General features: G+C 45.2%; 1 protein-coding gene across 10 annotated transcripts in view; it reads left to right on the top strand.

The window, feature by feature from the left end:
- Positions 1-18,592, top strand: part of PAX2 (paired box 2) — a 96,899-nt gene that overhangs the window by 36,783 nt on the left and 41,524 nt on the right. For 8 of the 10 annotated variants that reach the window (XM_054205822.1, XM_054205825.1, XM_054205820.1 and 5 more), the window contains 2 exons: positions 10,065-10,150; positions 12,172-12,291. In XM_054205822.1, the coding sequence (XP_054061797.1) occupies positions 10,065-10,150; positions 12,172-12,291 (206 nt within the window). The remainder of the gene's footprint in view (positions 1-10,064; positions 10,151-12,171; positions 12,292-18,592) is intronic. The other 2 variants (XM_054205826.1, XM_054205823.1) reach the window with 1 other exon arrangement.

Below are 18,592 nucleotides of genomic sequence, written 5' to 3'. Positions count from 1 at the left end.
GACAGGGAACAGGCAACAGCCTTGTTTACACAGGGGCAAATGAGAAAATTAATCTGAATTAACTTTGCAAGTGCATCGGTTAAAAGCATTAAAACATTGTTCAGATGCTCATTCAAAATTTGAGCATCCTAAATTGAATTTAGTTTACTTCATTTCCAAAGTGAATTAAGCTAAACTAAATTAAAGCTGCCTTAATTCTAAACAAGGGAGTCAGAGGTGTAATGTAGTTTAACTAGACCACTTTAATTTCACACATTCAGTTAATTCAAATTAGTTATTTTGCATAGCCGTATGTAGGTAAACCCTTGCTAACTCCCATGGACAGAGACTGTATTTATATAGGGACTGGGAAAAGGGGACACGGAAGTCCAGTGTTCTCTCTGTCGGCCACCACGATAGTAACAGAATGGGATAGGAATAACATGTTGCTGAAGGCCCAGGGAAACCCATAGCTCTGCAGTTAATCAGATGGACACTAGATAATGGGATTCAGAAATAGAGCAGATCTGCACTCAGAAAGTTGTACAATTGTGCGAATGCATGCACTGGTATGGGCCTTATAATACAGCAAGGTTCCACATTAATTATCTATCAGTATTCAGATCCGTTAAATATTACATAATGGATATTACAGTCTTGTTACGGATCAGTTCTAGCTGGTTATGACTTACTATTTGTAATAACTGTGCTTGGTGCTGTACAAAAACATCCATATACCTGGCTGGTGATGGTTCCAAGCCACAGATCTGAACAGCCTATTTGCCCATTAAACTCTGTTAAAAACTGTAATGGTTCAATAAGTGTTTATTATTCTTCATGGGGTCAGAATATATAATATGTGACCCAAATGTCTAACTGCATATCCCCGCAGTTGTAAATGCAGACCTATGGGCAAAGATAAATAAGTACACGCATTGTGTGGTAAATTAAAATGCACTAAGAGACAAATGCTAGCGCATTTGCAAACACAATATAGATACATAAACAAACATATAGCTCCTATTCTCTAAATATTAGACCTGATAGTGACTTACATGAGCCAAGCAGACTGGATACAGATTTGTCTTTTCATTATAAAAAGACGGCTTTGTCCTATAAATCTGAAAACTAGCCTATCTTCTACAGAGGTGGGCACCAACTTTATGCTGGGAGCCCACGTAGCACCTGCACTCCGAAGTGCCTGCCTGTGCCTGGCTGCTTTAGGCAGCATAATAAAGCAAGGAACAAATAATAGCAAAAGCAGTGAGGACTAGAACAGGAAGGGAAAGATTCAAGTTCTCTGTGGAAATTTTCAACTTTTCAATGTGGTTTTCATTTTAAATTAGAACTTTAATAAAATTCTGCAGCTACATTTCAGTGTAGTTGGAACCTGCTGTTTCAATAAAATGTAAATATATTCTAATTTTATTTTTTTTAGCTCTGAATCACCCTAAAAAGGTCATTTTAGAGAGAAAAACCACCAATTTTTCCATTCTGATAATGCTGAAATTCTTATCACAATTTTGTTCATTTATTTAAAACCTGAGGTAAAAATAACATTAGATCTAAATTGACAACATTCCCAGCACTGTTTTTATTTTGATTTTGGGCAAACATCTTCTACTGGTAAGGGCTCCGCTATGAAATTTTCACCAGTTCTGACAAACGTAAGGGAGGCACACGCAGTGACACCCCTGTAAAGGGGATAATTTACTTACCCACCACAGGCAAGCACGTACTGCGGTGGAGGACTCTACAGGATACAGAGATGATACAGAGATAATACACAGCTGATACACAGCTAATACACAATGCTGCCAAGCCCCAAAGTTAAAAAGTCCTGAGTTACACTCTCCAAAACCAAGAGACTGGCATAAAATTCACAAGGCTGTAAATAAGAATGTATTTGGGTTTTTCTCCTTTGCCTCCAGTGCTGGCCCCTTGGGAGGCAGCCAGGTCCCACTTCCACCTGGTCTTTGCAGCCATGAAAGCCAGAAATACCTTGGTATTAAATGAAAGCTGAAATAATTGCATATCTTCAAGATCTGAGGTTTTACACAAAATACCAGATATGGCATAACTTGCAAGAGAGTTGAGAATGTTATCTACATTTATCTGATTCCTCCCAGTTCAAGACTCCTTTCGTAATACACACGTGTCTTCTGTTAATCAAAATGAATGTCCACAAGGAATTCAGCACAGACTCCTGAATTTTAATAACTGGAAATGGGCTCAAAGCAAAGCTTTCAATTAAAAGTTCCCATGCTCCAGATTAAGATATTTAACCTTGGCAAGCTCATGTGTTTCTGTAGGTCTTCTTAACTCACCCGCTGGCACAGCCGCTGTTCTGACAGCTCCGGCCCGTGCTGCGTGGCAGTCACCGGCGCGCTGGCAGCTCGTGGGGCTGTACCCTACGCCAGCTCCGTGCTGCTGCAGCAGTGCTGCTAGCAGGAACCAAGCCGGCCGCTTTGAACTGCAGTCATTGCAATGTAGGTGTGCTCTTGGAAAATCATTAATTCCTAGGAGCTCAAAAAGTTCTGGGCATTTTCACGGCAGAAATCTCTTGCTAGTGAAGGGGACCTAGTCGCTGGCAACGCTTCTCTCCTGCTCTCTTCCTGTGGCCTGTCATTTTTGAAGCTTTTGGTCTTTTGTTGCAGAGACTATGAGTTTGGTGACGGGGAGTGGTAGGTCTGTAGCTGCTGGGATGGATACTGTTGTGGGTGCTGTGAGTTGAATATCTGCTCTGTGGTTGCCCGTGGTATTAGAATTTGGATTTGATGACCAAGGTGGCTCCTTCCAGGCCTGTGTTTCTAGGTCCAAGACCAGCAGAAACCTTTTTGTCCTTTAATATCTCCCTAATTCACCTTAAACCTGGGACGTCAAATATCTACACCCAGGATCAAGTTTGCTTCCAGTATTTTGTTAACTGTATGACATCTTCTAGATGTTTGGATTTTAATGAATTTCTAGCTTTCCTGACTGCAAAGGAAGCCTTCCAAACATGAACTGAGTGTAATAAAAGTAGAAACACCTGCCTGAGGACATTTCTATGCTGCAGTCACTGCTTGACTGCAGCTCATGTAGATGTACTTTAGCCAGCTTTAAGCCAGCCAGCCTGGGTCCTGATGGCTCTGTAGCCACAAGCTTTGCAGAACACAGCAACTATTCAAGCACACCTTCTGTCTCCCAGGTGGGTTTTGTGCCCTCACACAAATCCACTTGGATGAACGCGAAGATGTTTCTCAAAGCCTAATGCAGCGATTCATTCTGGGAGGTCAGGCTAGGCAACTTACACGTGTGGGGCTGACCACTGTCAAGCCCATTGGTACCAGTGGCACGAAGTTGTGTGTTCCAGCCCAGCAGGATGAGTTGGCAGGCCAGCCCCCTGCCTGGCAGATCCTCCCCTCCCAGAAGGCAGGCACCATCACCTTTCTTTCCTTCCACCCCTCTTCCTTACATCTGGACTTGTACCGTGTAGCACAGCAGAACTGGAATGGGCAGAGATCTGCTAGAAGCTGAACGTTAATGCTCTGCTCAAATTAAATGAAATAAAACCATATGGTGTCATCATGGGTCACTGATTTAAAACAACAAAAAAAATCCTAGCTCCTCTCTAAGCCCTTCAGATAGTAAAACTGCTGCTGTGAATTCTGCCTCTTCTCAGAGTGCAGCCAAGAAATGCAGTGAGAGAAAAGGGCAGGATTGGGCTTTCTCCTGTGTTTGGAGGCAGCAGGATAACCTGGAACAAAGTGGCACTTTTTTCCCCATGTCTTCAAGCATGATGTCACTGTAGCTCCAGTGAAGTTGATGGACCTACATATATTAACAGCAGATAAGGAGTCAAATCTTCTCAGGGAGGGCTGGGATTGTGTTTTGAGATATGTAAAGCATCTCCATTTTGACCTCTCATCTATTTGGAAGCTTCAGAAAAATAGATTATCCCTCTTCAGGCACCTTTTAGGACTATCAATCTATCTATCTAATCAATCTAACTCATCTGTCATACTTGTGCTTATATACTAACGTGGTACATGATCACCCTTCTTTCTCCCTTTCCAAAAGGTAGGGAGAAGGAAATGTAATTTTCATGACAGGAGAGAGTTTGAATGTGTGAATATTGCTCGTGGCCCCTGAATATGGCAGGGTTTGAAGGCATTCTGCTGCCTTGGCAGGGAGCGCCAGAGCCTCGGGCCAGCTAGCAAGGAAGCTGAGTCTGCTGCTCCTGCCAATGTCAGCTGTTGTTCTGAGGGCTGCAAGTGTTGCGGTAGATTTTGAGAGCAGTAGGAGAAGCTACTGCCCTCCCCCCCACTTCCTAATGGAAATGATGTTGTGGCTTTGGGGGGGCAACTGCAGCTCTGATCTTCCCAACTACATCTGCTGCTGCAAATTCAAACACAACCACCAAAGCCCATGCAGCTGAAATACAGCTCCTGTTGCCTTTGCCTACCTCCCTTCCCTTCACGTACAGCCACTGTCAGCAGGGTACATGTCACTTCTGCTTCAAGCAGGGGAACGGAGCCAATACTGTGCTACAGCTCGCTGAAGCACTTACTTGGCCCCTGTTATTAGAGAGTCTGAGCCCTTCACTCCTCCTTCCAGCTGTCCTCGCTGTGCCCCAGGTGGCACGGCAATGCTCCTATCTTCACACTTCAGGCAGGAAACAGAGCACAGAGAGAAATGCCATTTGTCCAAAGTCTTGATGAGAGGTCCATGACAGAGCAAGGAACTGAAGCTCTTTCCCTAAATCGGATTAGGCTCTAACTATCAGACTTTCTATTTCCCTTCCTTCACCCCCCAAATCCCTTGGTTGTTTTTCCTCACCGTGCTATGAAGCTTGCTTTCCATTTTGGACTTTGTTTGTGCAAACAAGACTTTTTTCCCCCCCTTTCTTCTGCTCAGCTGTGAAATCAGCTGTGTCTCGACCCATGCACAGAAACATAAGACTCCCTCCTATTTGAACCAAAACCACATTCAGAGCTCTTTATGCCTGCGGAGCACCAATCTGGAGGTTTGGCTCCATGGGGGCTGTCACCAAGGAGCCCAAAGCTGCCTCTTCCCATTCCCATGTCACTTCTTTTCCTCAGACATTCTCCCTCTTTTCCTCAGACTTGCTTGGACGCCAGCATGACTGGGATGGTCACGGGCCCTTTTGTAGGAAGCAGTCTGATGCAGCGAAGGCATCACTGTCTCACTTAGCCCTGCACCAAGTTCCCTGCAGGCTGCCTTGTCGCTACTGCCGGCAGAGCCCGTGGCTCAGCAGTCGGGCCCTGCGCTAATTAAGCAGTGCAGCACAGCAGGGTGTGTGTTCCTTGGCCATCACAGCCTCCCTTGGACACACTGCAGAGAAAAGGCTGAAGCTTCGCAATGTTAGCCTTCCAAGAACCGCTTTAATTGCCCAGTAATGCACACCCTGGGGTCTTGTAATGTGCTTCTAATATGGAGCATTTAAAATATGAATACTCCAAAACAATTACAAGGAGTTTGGTGCTCTGCTGAATGTGTCCTTCCACTCTGAAAAATAATCCATGACAAAGGAATATGATCAAAGTGAGGATGCCAGTGCTTTCTGAAATCTGCCAGGGTCTCCTTGAGGCAGCAGGACACACCACTCCTTCCCTTAGTGCAACTTCACTTTGTTCTTCCAGGATTAAAAGAATTGCTAGACTGGGACTCTGTGTGATTCAGACCTACTTCATCTCCCTCTGATCAGCCCTAGTATGATTTTTTTATTTGAGATACTGTCTAAAGACTCTGCCAGCAATAGTCAGAGAGGAGAAACCACAGAGTATGTCAGGCTGTGAGAGAGTTTGGATAGAAACGTCAGAGAAGCGAGGGACGTTTCCTATGAACTGTCATTCTTTTAGCAAATAATTTCTGGACAGGTTTAGAAGTGATTTTTTACTTGCTTATATACAAAGAGTGAAATAAAGTTCTGCTTCTCAGAAAGGACTAACAGTCAGCTAATTTTAACTTCTGATATTTCTTTCTACATTCTTGACCAAATTTGATTAGAGCTTGTTACAACTGTCATACTAGGAGAGGTAATTTTTGTCTGTCCATCTGTATTCAGAATCAGCAAAAGGAATTGCATTAAAACTGCTGAAAATAACAAAGTGGAAATCAAACACTGGAAATTCATGATCTAATGCCGAACGTTTAAGAAAGTCAAAGGCATTTGGAAACAGGCAGTTGGTTTCAGCTGGAGCTGTACACAGTATTAACTCTAGAAAGAGTTACTACAAGCCAACTATGGTAACTCATGAATTCCAGGAATGGATGTATAATTCAGAGTATGATACTATGTACTGTAATGACATTATATGCCATTACTTAAGATAATATCGCATATTAAATTCAGATTGTGAAATGAAGTTCAGTTGCTTTACTGCAATCAAAGATCTATAAATGTCCTGTTGCTGAAACTTCAGAAGGTTATGTATTAAAACTGTGTATATTCTCTGAAACTCTAAGTAGATGACTTGTGCAAAAACCTCCCACTGGAAAATGAAAAATGGGAATTTACAGTAAGTACCAGTTTATGCCCCTAATTAAACACAAATGCTGTTACTGGGGTCACTGACTGGGATGGAATTAGAGCAGGGATGAATTTAGTCCAAAGTGACAATTTCTTTTGGAGAAAAGACAGACTTTTGAAAATCTCATCATTTACTTCAAGAAACCAGCACAGCTGACTGTTGTGCCAGGATTTGTGTCCCTTCTGCTTTTGGGAAGGGCTGAGGAAGCATTCTGCAAAAAGGCTTGTCTTTCTCCAGTGTCTAGAGGCAAGAACAGGCCATCAAAGGCAGCAAGAGGTGATCGAGGTTTTGCTCCCTCTTACGCAGCGGTAATCCAGAAATCCTCGGTTTGAGGCAGCAGAGCTGGCTTAGTGCGTATTTCAGTCTCCAGCAAGGGTGAGACACTTTCAGCAATCCTGAAGTTTAAAGCAAGCATTATTATGCCGCATCTGTTGCTACAGGACCAGGTCAGCTGTGTTCATCTTTCATCTGCTGTTTCATTAGGTGGTCTCGTGTAGGACAGACTCGCTCGAAGCCTCTTAAAGCAGCAGCAGTGATGCCCAGCTATCCTGCTGTCCCGAAATGAATCGACCCAGCGGGATGCATGCCGTATTCTGTACTGAGCCTTAGGGTTGTGAAATTTCTCCTCTACTCAGGGGCTAGTCAACGCTAGAGTTCAGTCATGACTGTAGGGCAAAGGGCAGAGCCTCTTCATGACCTGTCTCTTCTTTTAGGCGTAGGAAATACCTTTTACCTGAGATCTCATTAGATTCACTGTGCATGAATGCCATGAATTATTTGACCCAGGCCACTGGAGTTTGCACAACCAGAACTACTCCCTTTTGCTCACTGCTTCCAGACACTTTCTCTTGACATAAACCCAGTTTCATTCTTAGGAGGGGAGCGCTTTTGAACAGAGCCTTTCACCTCTGGGTCACTAGCTGAAATCTGGCCCTGGTTGGTAGTGACCGAAAATCATTACCAGCTGACGGCTGCTTGGTGAAATGAGCTGGTGAGTCTCATTCCAGTTCCTAATGGACACATCTCAGTAAACACAGTCACAACTGGCACTAACTGGCATTCCCAGCCGAGAGACCGTGAACTGAACAGGGAAGGAAACTGAACCTTCCTGTTCGCCCCTGCCTGGGTTTTTGAAGCATTGTGGACAGGCATTTTATACCACCATCGTTTCAGAGGCTGTTTTCACTCTAAATGGCGTTTCCAAACTTTGCAATTTTCATGCAGGATGATTCAGCACAGCCAGATTGGCCATCTCAGTATAATTAGGCTCATCTTATGGTTCTCCTCACTGGAAGCTGAGCTGTCTGATGCCACCTCCCAATACGAATGGCAAATCTGATGTCATATCTCGGTATGAATGGAACAGTCTGATGTCACCTCAGTGCTAACAGGACATTGTATAATATGTCATCTAAGGCTGCAGGGGAAATCTTCTAATCCATTCACTATGCTACACTACAGTAGAACATAACACAGTATAATGTGTACGTTAACTTAGACACCCTCAGGCAGATTTTGGATAGACGGATGGATGGATGGATGGATAGATACATTTATACAAAGTATACATACATTATATCACTCTATTGATTTTTAAAAAGTTCCAGGTCTGCCTGGCTATAATGAGATTTTTGAACTTTGTGTTGCGATCAATGAGGGGAATATTATTGGCCTGGAGAATTGATATACCCGCTCTCTGTGGCTTGTTCTGCTCCTGGACTGCCCCTGCCCCCAAGGTGTACGATTCCATCAGACACTTAACCTCTTTTACAGTGTCATCAGGCTAAAAGGAATCTAATAGTGACACGGGACTTGTGCTCAGCACTCTGGCACTATTGCTTTCCTGTCACAAATAATTTATAGCTTTCTATTTCCATCCCTTTGCCTGCACCCCATCCCCTCTTTCTGTTTCTCTGGGCTGGGGGAAATCAATAAACTCACACAGCCAGAGTGGCACTTCAGGGGATTTTAGGGGGAATGTGAGAGAAGAGAAAAGAAAAGGAAAAAACAGAAAAGAAGAAAAAAGTTATATTATTTGCCCTAGCACAGACTTCTCAGATCAGCTCCTCAGCTAGTGCATATCAGCATGACCTCAGAATCTGGCCCCGAGGCCCTCAGACACCTTCTGTATAGGTCCTCAGCAGCTATAGATTAGGGCCCCTGGTACCACTGACCAATATGGGTCGAGGACCTTGATCTCAATCCCCAACTAGAACCTTGACATTCCCTGTCTCCAGCTATGTCCCGGGCAGCCTCTCTGCCACTCCAGCTACTGCCCAGGCTTCATCACGTGTGCATCAAAGTTTCCTAACATGCTGAGGTGATATGCTCTGAAATAGCTTTCTTTTCCTAAGAAGGTTTCACTCTCAGGAGTTGTGCTTTTTCAGAACTGCCGTTTCAATGTCTCTGCCTATCTCTGTCGATGCCATGACACCCACTAGCCACACATTTGCTCTTTGAAGTTTTGCCAACTTATTCTTTAGAATGAATCTTTGATGGAAGTTCTTGGGTGGGCAGGGAGAATGTGTTATTTGCTTTCCCTTTCTGAAGAGATTTTTGGGCAGAAGTTAAAGCAGGGCTGAGAGTTCCAGAAACTCAGGCTGAAGAACATCTGCAGCTTTCACCCTAACTGGAGAGGCTCATTTTAATCTCAGAAAGGAATTTGGTCTCCATGGCCTCCATAGGTCATGCCTTATTTGCCAAGTTCCTTGGTGAGACAGTTGTTCCTGAGCCACAGATACCCAGCATCTGCCAGTAGGCAGGGACCCTGCCAGTCAAGTACTAGGTGCTAGTGATTTTATTTTACCACTGACCTTAGCTGGATTTAAACCAGTGACCTAGAGGTAAAAGATTTCATGTAACAAGAAACGAAGCACTCACAATTACAGTTCAGTTTATTTTCATTCTGAGCTGCATTATGAGCTTTGTAGCATTCACTGTGACATCTTTTTGGGTTTCCATGCTGTGTTCATTCACCACCTGATAAACATCAATTTTTACTCTTTTTGCTGGAGCTTCTTTTTCCTGGTGTTCTATATCCCATCAGCACTTCCTACAGATGCCCTCTGCTCCCACCTTCTTCTCTATGAAGGGCACAGGCTTTGGGTAAGCCTTCCATCAGTTCAAAGCATACAGTTTTATGTCAGAAAGGTATTTTTTAGGTACACAGCAAAATTAAATCTACACCGTTTGTAAATCCAGCAGTGGTTCTATTAGCTGCAAAGACTGCCTTGTGATCATGCTGGCAGGTCAGATCATAAATGATAATGCAATTGCTAACACACAGGAGATCCTAACGCGTTCACTGAGCACCATAGTTATGCAGTGAATACCCACGTCTGGGGAGAAGACGACAGAGCAGAGCAAGGGCAATTCTCTGGGAACTGGACCATTAAAGCAGTGGAATCAGGGGGACAAGAAGGCAAATGAAGCCACTCTGCTGTGCCCGGAGCTCAGATCAGGCTTCAGGTTCTGACAGCTGGGATTGCGGGTATGCAAAGGCACAGAAAAGTTGCAGTTGAGTTCTGAACATGTTTTGCTCTTTTCCAGGATCATCAGAACCAAAGTTCAGCAACCTTTTCACCCAACACCAGACGGGAGCGGGACAGGTGTGACTGCACCAGGACATACTATCGGTAAGGAAACTGGCATGACGGGTGGTGACAGGAAAGGTGGAAATGAGGATGAAGCTCAGTTGAGGGAAAAAAGTCTGACAAGCAGATGCTAAACAGAGCAAAAGGGCGGAGGGGGTGGGGGAAAAGAAACCTCAATGGAAATCAGAGGTTTCTGTTCTTCATTTCCCTCATTGCATTGCAGAGAAGGGAATCATAGCAGAGAAACCAGCCCAAGGTAGGGGTTTGTCCAAAGTGATTCTGCCTTAACATCCATTTCACGTTCACACTCTTTCCTTCACCTCCCTAGAGAGAAGCATTTACCGCTATCCTGTCTAAGCACCAGTCTTCACCTTTTGTCTCCTTCTTACTCTGACTCTCTTTTCCCCTCTCTCTCCCAATTCCTCTTCTTTCCCTTTGCTGGAACTGGTCCATTTCTTAGAGCTAGTAATACACAGACCAGGGTAAGATATTCCTGGTGCCTCACAACTGAGTTCTTTATTGTTCTAGCTCTACAGTCAGGTATCCCATGGGTGTATTTCACCGAGAAAATGCATTTTCTGCTGGGGGAGATGGGTTTATTGAGGTGAGCAGAAGATGGAGGCTGTAATAAAGTGACCAAATATCTCCAAGTCTGTTATGTTTAAAGGTACTGTGCTAGATGTGTGATGAGGTACTTTTCACTGATGTCTCTGCTGTTGCTAGCATAGCTTTATCCAGGAACAATTCAGAACAGGAAAAAACATGCTGTATTCTGGGATACTGTGAAATACAGTGGCTAATTCATGGCCGAAGATACTGTTGGTTACTGAGAACCAGCTGTTATACAAGTGTTTACTGGAAAGTGTTGTTCTACATGGGACAGAGCTGGCAGATATAATCTTGTACACAAACAGTGTTCAGGAGCACAATGAAATGAATGGGCCAGTATGGAAGAGCATTTCTGGATGCCCTTTTAGTCTGGACTTGCTCACTGGACTAGGAATCACTGACCACAACAGATGGCGTTGGCAGATATTATTCCTTCTTGGAAAAGTAGTGCAATGTCTAGGGAAAGTGTTGGCTGAGCTGGGATAGTGCCTGCTACTGGAGTCTCTTATTGCTCTTGGACGTACTGGGAAGTGTGGGTCTACATCGGATAGCATTGACAGGTTCTGCTCCATCCTGGAAGGCTTGTATTGGAGGCATTGATTGCTTCAGGTCAGTGCTTTATGAGCTGAATGACAGGTAGTGGCCTGTAAGAGAACTGGGATACTCTCCCCATTACTGGGACATGCTGGGACATAATGGGCATGCCTACTGGATGCATAGCTCTGCTTGTTCTGTAGTCTAGAGCCTTGATTATCATGAAGTGATCATTTCTAGTCTGGATGACTTGTCATTTCTGGTTGGGGAACTCATGAGCAATCTTGGACAGCCCTGAGTGGCAGGAGGAGTGTGCCTGTTGACATTGGTCAGCATAAAAGGAAGACACTACATTTTTATTAACCTGGGTTGGAGTGTGTATGACCAACTCACCATTTGTTCTAGTAGGGAACTGAATTTATTGTCCCAAAACTGAAGTGCGTCTAACCGATGCTAAGAAGGTAATCTTTCAGTGAATGTTTTGGGTGGACATGTGCATTCCTGGTGTAAAAATGCTGAGAGGAAATGACAGATGGACAAAATACAGACGGACTAGGAAGTCACTAGAAAATGTGACCCGTGCAGCACTGCACTCAGTTACCATGGCATACACTGGGAAGCCTGCTCTGAACTGGGATATAACAACAAGGTTTTGCTTCTTGATGGAATACACTTGCTTGTTATTGATGGCCCTGTACTGGAAGGCTGTGGAGCTATGGTATAGGAACAGACTGGCAAAGCTGGGATGCAGCAACATTAGCAGTAGAGCGAGTATGAGGCCTTCCGTGTGAGGGACTGGGAGTCTGCTTAGTGTCCAGGCTTTCCTATGAGACTGGCGGCACGCGTAGCTTTCAGCTGGGGGATCCCTGAGTGCTGTGCTGCTCTCCTCATGGCCCTTTTTCCCTTTTCCTTTTGTCCAGTGCCCAGCACAGCATCCCCTCCCGTCTCCAGTGCCTCCAATGATCCAGTGGGCTCTTACTCCATTAACGGGATCCTGGGGATTCCTCGGTCGAATGGCGAGAAGAGGAAACGTGATGAAGGTAGGGGGAGGGGAGAAGCTCATCCTCCCTTTTATATTCTTTGTCCCCATGTACAGGCTCCAATTTCAGGCCAAGGTTTGCAGCTGCTCCAGGGGCTAGATCAGTTTTAGCAACAGAGACCAGTTCCCCGCCACTGCCCTGCTGGCTTGGAATGCTCTTCTTCCGAGGCCCTTTCATGACAGGCTGCGTCTCCAGACATCTGCTCGGCAGGCAGAGAGCCGTCTCCATTGCTGGAGCTGATCCCAAGTTCATTCACTGCTGGAAACGGCTGGAACTGAACTCCCCAGGTGCCAGCAGGTGCCCGGACTTTGAACTGTGGGTAAACATGGTTTCCCCGACTCACTCATTTTCAAACAAAATGCCATCTCGGAGAAGCACCAGCAATGTGGGAGTTATCTTTCATTCCCCTTGCAAACAAGTTCCTGCCCTGTGATGTGCCATGAGCTACATTAGCTGGTGATCATAAGGGCCCAGTTTTCGATGGGTAGCATTTACCACAGCAGAACTGCCATGCTTGCAACAGTCTGAAGGCAGAACAGGAGGTCTTCTGAGTACTGTGGCCCTAAGGTTGTTATCTAAGGCGTTTGCTAGAGCTCTAAGGTATCAGGATTAAGCTATCTCCTTTTCCTTCCTACCTGCTGGGAAGGATTTAGGGCAAAATGAATCCTGAAATGAGCCAAAAGCTGGAGCCTCAGGTCTAGACAGACTGAGTCAGGAGGGGCGGGTAAGGTCTCTGTGCTTTTATGGTGGTTTTGTAAACTTTTTTTCTTAAATCTTGCTCTTTGATGCATTCAAGAATTGAGGGCCAGAAGGTGAACTTTTCTAAGAGTAGTGCCTGACCAGTTTGTTCAATTCAGCCCTGCCTTCAGTATGTTGTTTTCCAGTGTTGCCTGTTGCGTGGGGGGACCTTTTAGCAGTACAGGTGGCTCAGTGTGCTGCGTGTGCTGTAACCCCAAGGCTGCGCAGTGCAAGAGAATACCAGGTTTCTCTGGGGTACGTGGTGAGAAGAGAAAGTTCTCCAGAGAGAGAGGCTGCGTTTTGGGGTTTTGCTAGTCATTTTCTCAGCATTGGTTCTGGTGAGGTTCACATCTGTAAGTTTTTGATCCAAATAAACACAGTAATCCCAAGAAAAAAAGGCAGTCATTGTGACCCCTTTCTCCTTAATACAAAGTAAAACTAGAGGCAAGGACCCGATCCAACTCCTGTTAAAGCAAATGGGAAGATTTTTGCTGATGTCATTGGAAACTGGATCAGGCCCCAGAGGAAGATCCATTTCCCAGCTAGATGGCAGTAGGGCCCAGCTAAGAGAAAAGTGTAGCAATGGAAGGGCTGAGTCAATGCCTCAAAGTCAAAAAATGTCAGGAATAAGAGACTGCAAACATTGCAAACCCCTCCAGCATTTCCCATCATTACATATACCGGAAATAGTGACATTTCAAACTGAGTGAGAAGTTTCTTTAACGGTTGTGCAAATCTCTTGGCAGTTATTTGGGGGTTTTGTGAACCCCTGTTCTCATAGAGTCCAGCATGGTGATCACCAGCTCTCAACATAGTGCCTCCATAGCTCATTTTGAAATGAAGCAGTTCAATCTGGCGTTAGCAGCTATTCTTTCCAAATACCTAGAAAGATCATCCTACTTTAGATGCAGCCACACAGTCACTTCCAGCCCCAGAACCTGTGCGTTTTTGGGGCACTACAGTTAAACACAAAAACAACCAAGCAGCCATCTAAGACTGTGACACTTCACAATGATATATTGACAGTAAGAACAACTCTCTGTGTCTGTCCTTAACTCATCCCAGATTTGATTTATGAAGGGCAAGCAACACTCTGCAACTCCCTGCTGTTGGCCAAGAGCCCACATATCCCACTAGGAATCAAAAAGGTACTAGACAACCCTGGAGATATTACTTGACTTTAGCTCTCATGACACAGCTGCCACTGCCTTAGAGAACAGCCTTCATCCTGCCATCCCAGATATCTGCCGCAGGGAGATGTCACATTCCCGTCCCAGAGCAACCTCGCATGGGACACCCTGCCAGCTGCTGAACACCCCTAGCCAAGAGTTGAGTTATCTCGGCTAACACTGGCCTTAAGAAATGCTGAAAGACATCACCACTTTGCCGGGTGCGGTCCTAAGGCTAGAAGGGTTCAAGGGGAGGTTTTGCACAGCCGGTGACCTGCATTCACTCCTGGACAACGTCCCCTGTAGCTCTGAGGGCTCTGATTGTTCCTAGCTGTGATGTGGATTAGGAAAGCTGTCAAGAAGTCCAGTGCAGGTATTTCTTTCATGCTCATGTTGGATGTATGCACCTTCTCAGTATTTCCCAGAGCTTCTGAGCACTGTTGCAGTTTCTTAACTGCAGGGTTTATTCTCGCATTGAAAAGCCCTTTTTGAGCTCCCAATGCACATCTACTTTCCCAGCATTTTGGGTGTGGCTCTTCTCTAAAGGACGCAGAAGAAGCAGCACTCTTCTCTCTTTCTTTCCACTCTGTTGGACCAGCTCTGCTTCAAGGATTCCTCCGTGATGAATGCAGTTCAGCAGAAAGGGGGGAAGTACCAAGCTGCTCCTGAATCCCTGGTTCTGAAAACCTTGTTAGCAACCTCTGTGATGGCTGGGGGGGAACAGGGTGGGAGAAAGACAGAGGAGCCTCTATGTGAGCACACCCCCTCCCCCAGGTCCTCCTTGCTGCAGCTGGTGCCTGCATTAGACAGTAGCACAGATGATTAAGAAGAGGAGAGATAATTATGTGTCAAGATGATGTAGCAGAACTCCCGAGTTGGACAGAAGGAGCCAGACGGATGCATGAGGTGGGCTCAGCGATGGACGCTGACAGCCAGGTGTGTCCCTCACAGGGAGTTAGAGGGAAGAGGGGAAATCCCAACCTACCAAATGTGCTGGTTGCAACTGCGAGGGTGGCCTGGGAAGACTATGGTATTGAGAGAGAGCTAGCAGGGCGGTACCCCTGAGTGCCTACTAGTCACAACAAGGAACTGTCATGTCACAACAAGGAACTGTCACGTCACAAGTCTTTCCTCAAAACTCACTGTGTCTTCCTCAAGTGAGTGCTTAGGAAGGATGGTCAGGATTTGCCCTGTTAAGACCATATATTCCTCTTGTTTCAATTTTTCACCAGTGATTATAAACCCTCTAACTTAGTTGGTCTCCTACATTTTTTTAAATAATTTGGCTAAAAATCTTAACCAGCACTTGTGCAGTGCAGTGTGGCATTTCTTGCGGTCTGTGGGCACAGCCAATGTTGCTGTAATTTCCCTCTGACCTTCCCCACCATTTACACCCACCATCTTCCAGAGGCAGAAGTGGCCCTGCAGCATGTAATGATTTTCCCAAGACCACTGAGGGTCTTGCAGTACCAAGCTGCAGCTGGAAGCAGGAATTCCTGGCTCTTCATGATCCTAATGTTCTACTATGCTGTGTTGGCAGCCCAAGCTCAGCAGGGTCATTGTTAGACTAAAGAGCAGCAATAAGAAGTCCAGAAGGATAAAGGGGAAAAATAATATGCAAATATTTCTGTTGTTTCATAACCCCCTCATTGATAGCTAAAAGGATGAGAACTGGGGTGACCCAGAGGCACTAACAAAAAATTAGTATCACTCATACTGTAGTCTTGAGCACTGTATAAAGAGAAGGGAGAAATGGGAAGAAGGGGAAGGATGGATAGATAAATGGATGGATAGATGTAGATATATACAGACAATTAGATAATATGAAAACAATATTTCAGACTGTCCCCTGCATACCACAGCATCTCCAGGTGGGTGAAACTTTTGGGACCTCTACAAAACCACTCCTAATAGAGACAGCTCTTTCTCTCCATAGCAGGCCACAAACATGCTCCTCTATAGACCCAAATTCTCATTTGGGATTTGTGTTCCAGTGAGGCTGGTGCTGTAACAATCTCAGCATTATTAATCTTGGTCACTGACAATATCTGTAGTATTTGACAGCATTACTGGCAATAATATCTGCAGTGCCGACAATGGCAGAGATAATATCCCCCAGTATTATCAGCATTAGCAGGGATCATATCTGCAGCCTGTTATTGGCGGGAGCAGACGTAATGTGTCCAGTATTATTAGTATCAGTAGTAATAAAACCCACAGTCTTGTTAGTATGATCAGTGCTAATATCAGCAGTAGCTTTGTGGGAGAGGAGGGGATGGAGTGATTGCTACTGTAAATGGCAATAATACTCAGGCTGTTTGCAGTAAAGGAATCCCCAGCGGAGATGAGGGAGAAAACCTCAGAAGGCAGAAGTTCCTCCTTTCCTTTCTTCACCTGTCATTTTGATGATTAGTGATTTACATTGAAGTAAGTGACGCAGGGCTGTGTCAGTGCAGGGGGACAGTAAAGGGTCACCAACATTTCGGCAGGTCTGGTGGTGTTTTCTAAAGAGCTGTATCAGTACAGGTGATTCACCGTACTCTTCAAAATGGGGTTGAGCTATGCAGAGCAGGGTGCTGCTTACGAGCAGTAGGAGCTCTTGCACTTAGTCATGTAGCTGCAGGATGGGCAGCGTCACTGCACTTCTCTTTGGTGCTGCAGGCATCGTTTTCTGACTGTTATTACCATGACACCCTCTACTGAGAAGCATTGCTTTTGGTACAGGTGGATTTCCCTCACTCCAAATGGGAGGACTCTTGACTGCAGGGCAGGGTTTTGACAGTGTTCAGCTTGGGGATTTTGCCTACCTGGCCATAATCTCATTTTCCTACTGGGAAAGTAGAAATGTCTCCTTCAGGTGGGGCATGAGGCAGGCAGATCTGCAACAGTCCCAGTCCTAAAAGTTGTTTTTTTAGATACATAGACTGTCCTGAAGAAAATTTTGAACTCAATTGCTGAAGTAGAAAGTAGTGCAGAAAGACGTGTAAAGTGCTTAAGAAGGTCTGAGTTTTTGAGCAGATGCGTGTGCCATTGCAAGTATGATCCCATTTGTGTTCTTCAGAGTGGCAATGATAACATAATTTGGGAGATGTGGCTGTGACATTTCAGGTGACTTTATGTCATTGTCAGTGGCATCAATATATGTGTTTGCAGGCAGTGTGGCTGTGGTTATTGTATTGTTGTAACTGTATCTCTATAGGTTGTGGGTTTGCAGCACTAATGATGAGATTAACTGTGTCACTGCTTGCTATGCTGCCCCATTACACTCAAGGCCATTACACTCTTCACGGAGGCAGCTGTGAATTATTTCTGGTGGTATGTCAGCACCATTGCATGCGGTAAGGTTGTTTCAACGTGGCAATTGTTGGTACACCGGTGCGGGCTGTATCGTACTATCACTGCAATTCATATAGTTGTTACTGCAGCTGATGTAATGTGTTGACTGACAACAGACTGTCACCTGGCCATGTGAGTGAAGTTGATATGCCTACATCACTGCATCCCTGTGTTGAAAATTTTTTTTTTTTTGCAAAGTATGACCATATTGTTCCAGAGCATACTGGGGTTGTTTCAGGACATACAGCGTGCTTATGCTGTCATCTGCAGTATGATGATGCCTTACCAGTGCTGTAGTTGTACTAGCATAGAGAGGTCCAGCCCTTAACTGTCCTGTAGGGAAATACATTAGTTTTCTTATGCTGCCTGCATATGTTTGCAAAGAGTATGAGTGAGTCATTCCACTTGTCTGTATCATGGCACCTGATGTATGTTCATCTCTGGGCATATTCGGTGTATTTCTGTTCTCCCAAAAGAGTTGTGTTGTTGAAGACAACAGAGTGTGTTTGGACCCCTGCAGGTGACACAACAGCACCGCTGTCTGTGGTGTGGCCGCATTGTTTCATGCTGTGATTTCTTGTCACCACAGCTGATGTGTTTGCGTTATTCTCTATGATTGCTTTATTGCGGGTCAGCAATAGTCTTAATGACACTGGAGACACACGCAGTTACATTGCCTCAGGTGCTAACCCCACGTTCCGACCATCACACACAGTTGTGGGGTGTGCACGCAGCAGTTTACGGCTGTGCACGTGGAGTGCGCAGTTTCTGGAGCGTTTCACACTCTCACAGTGTCTTTCTACTTTCCCTGGGACTGTGCTGTTCCATGCAATGTGGCTGAGTTTCCAGTGGCTATCAGCTTGCAGCGATGGTCACGGGGGACATCCAGGCTCTTTGTGTCTATACACAGAAGTGTAGGTAACACTCCCTTCCATTCTAGATGAAAATGTAAATTGAAGAGGGAGTTTATTCTCAGCAGCCACCCACTTCTCCCTCCTGAGGTTCTTTGGCTGGTGAGACTCCTAGGAGGACATAAGAAAAACGCCTGCTGCTCATCC

The sequence above is a fragment of the Rissa tridactyla genome, chromosome 6 (genome assembly GCF_028500815.1).
Source record: "Rissa tridactyla isolate bRisTri1 chromosome 6, bRisTri1.patW.cur.20221130, whole genome shotgun sequence".
Classification (NCBI taxonomy): Eukaryota; Metazoa; Chordata; class Aves; order Charadriiformes; family Laridae; genus Rissa; species Rissa tridactyla.
The sequence above is the reverse complement of the archived record's forward strand: the minus strand, read 5'-3'. Positions and strand labels throughout refer to the sequence as shown.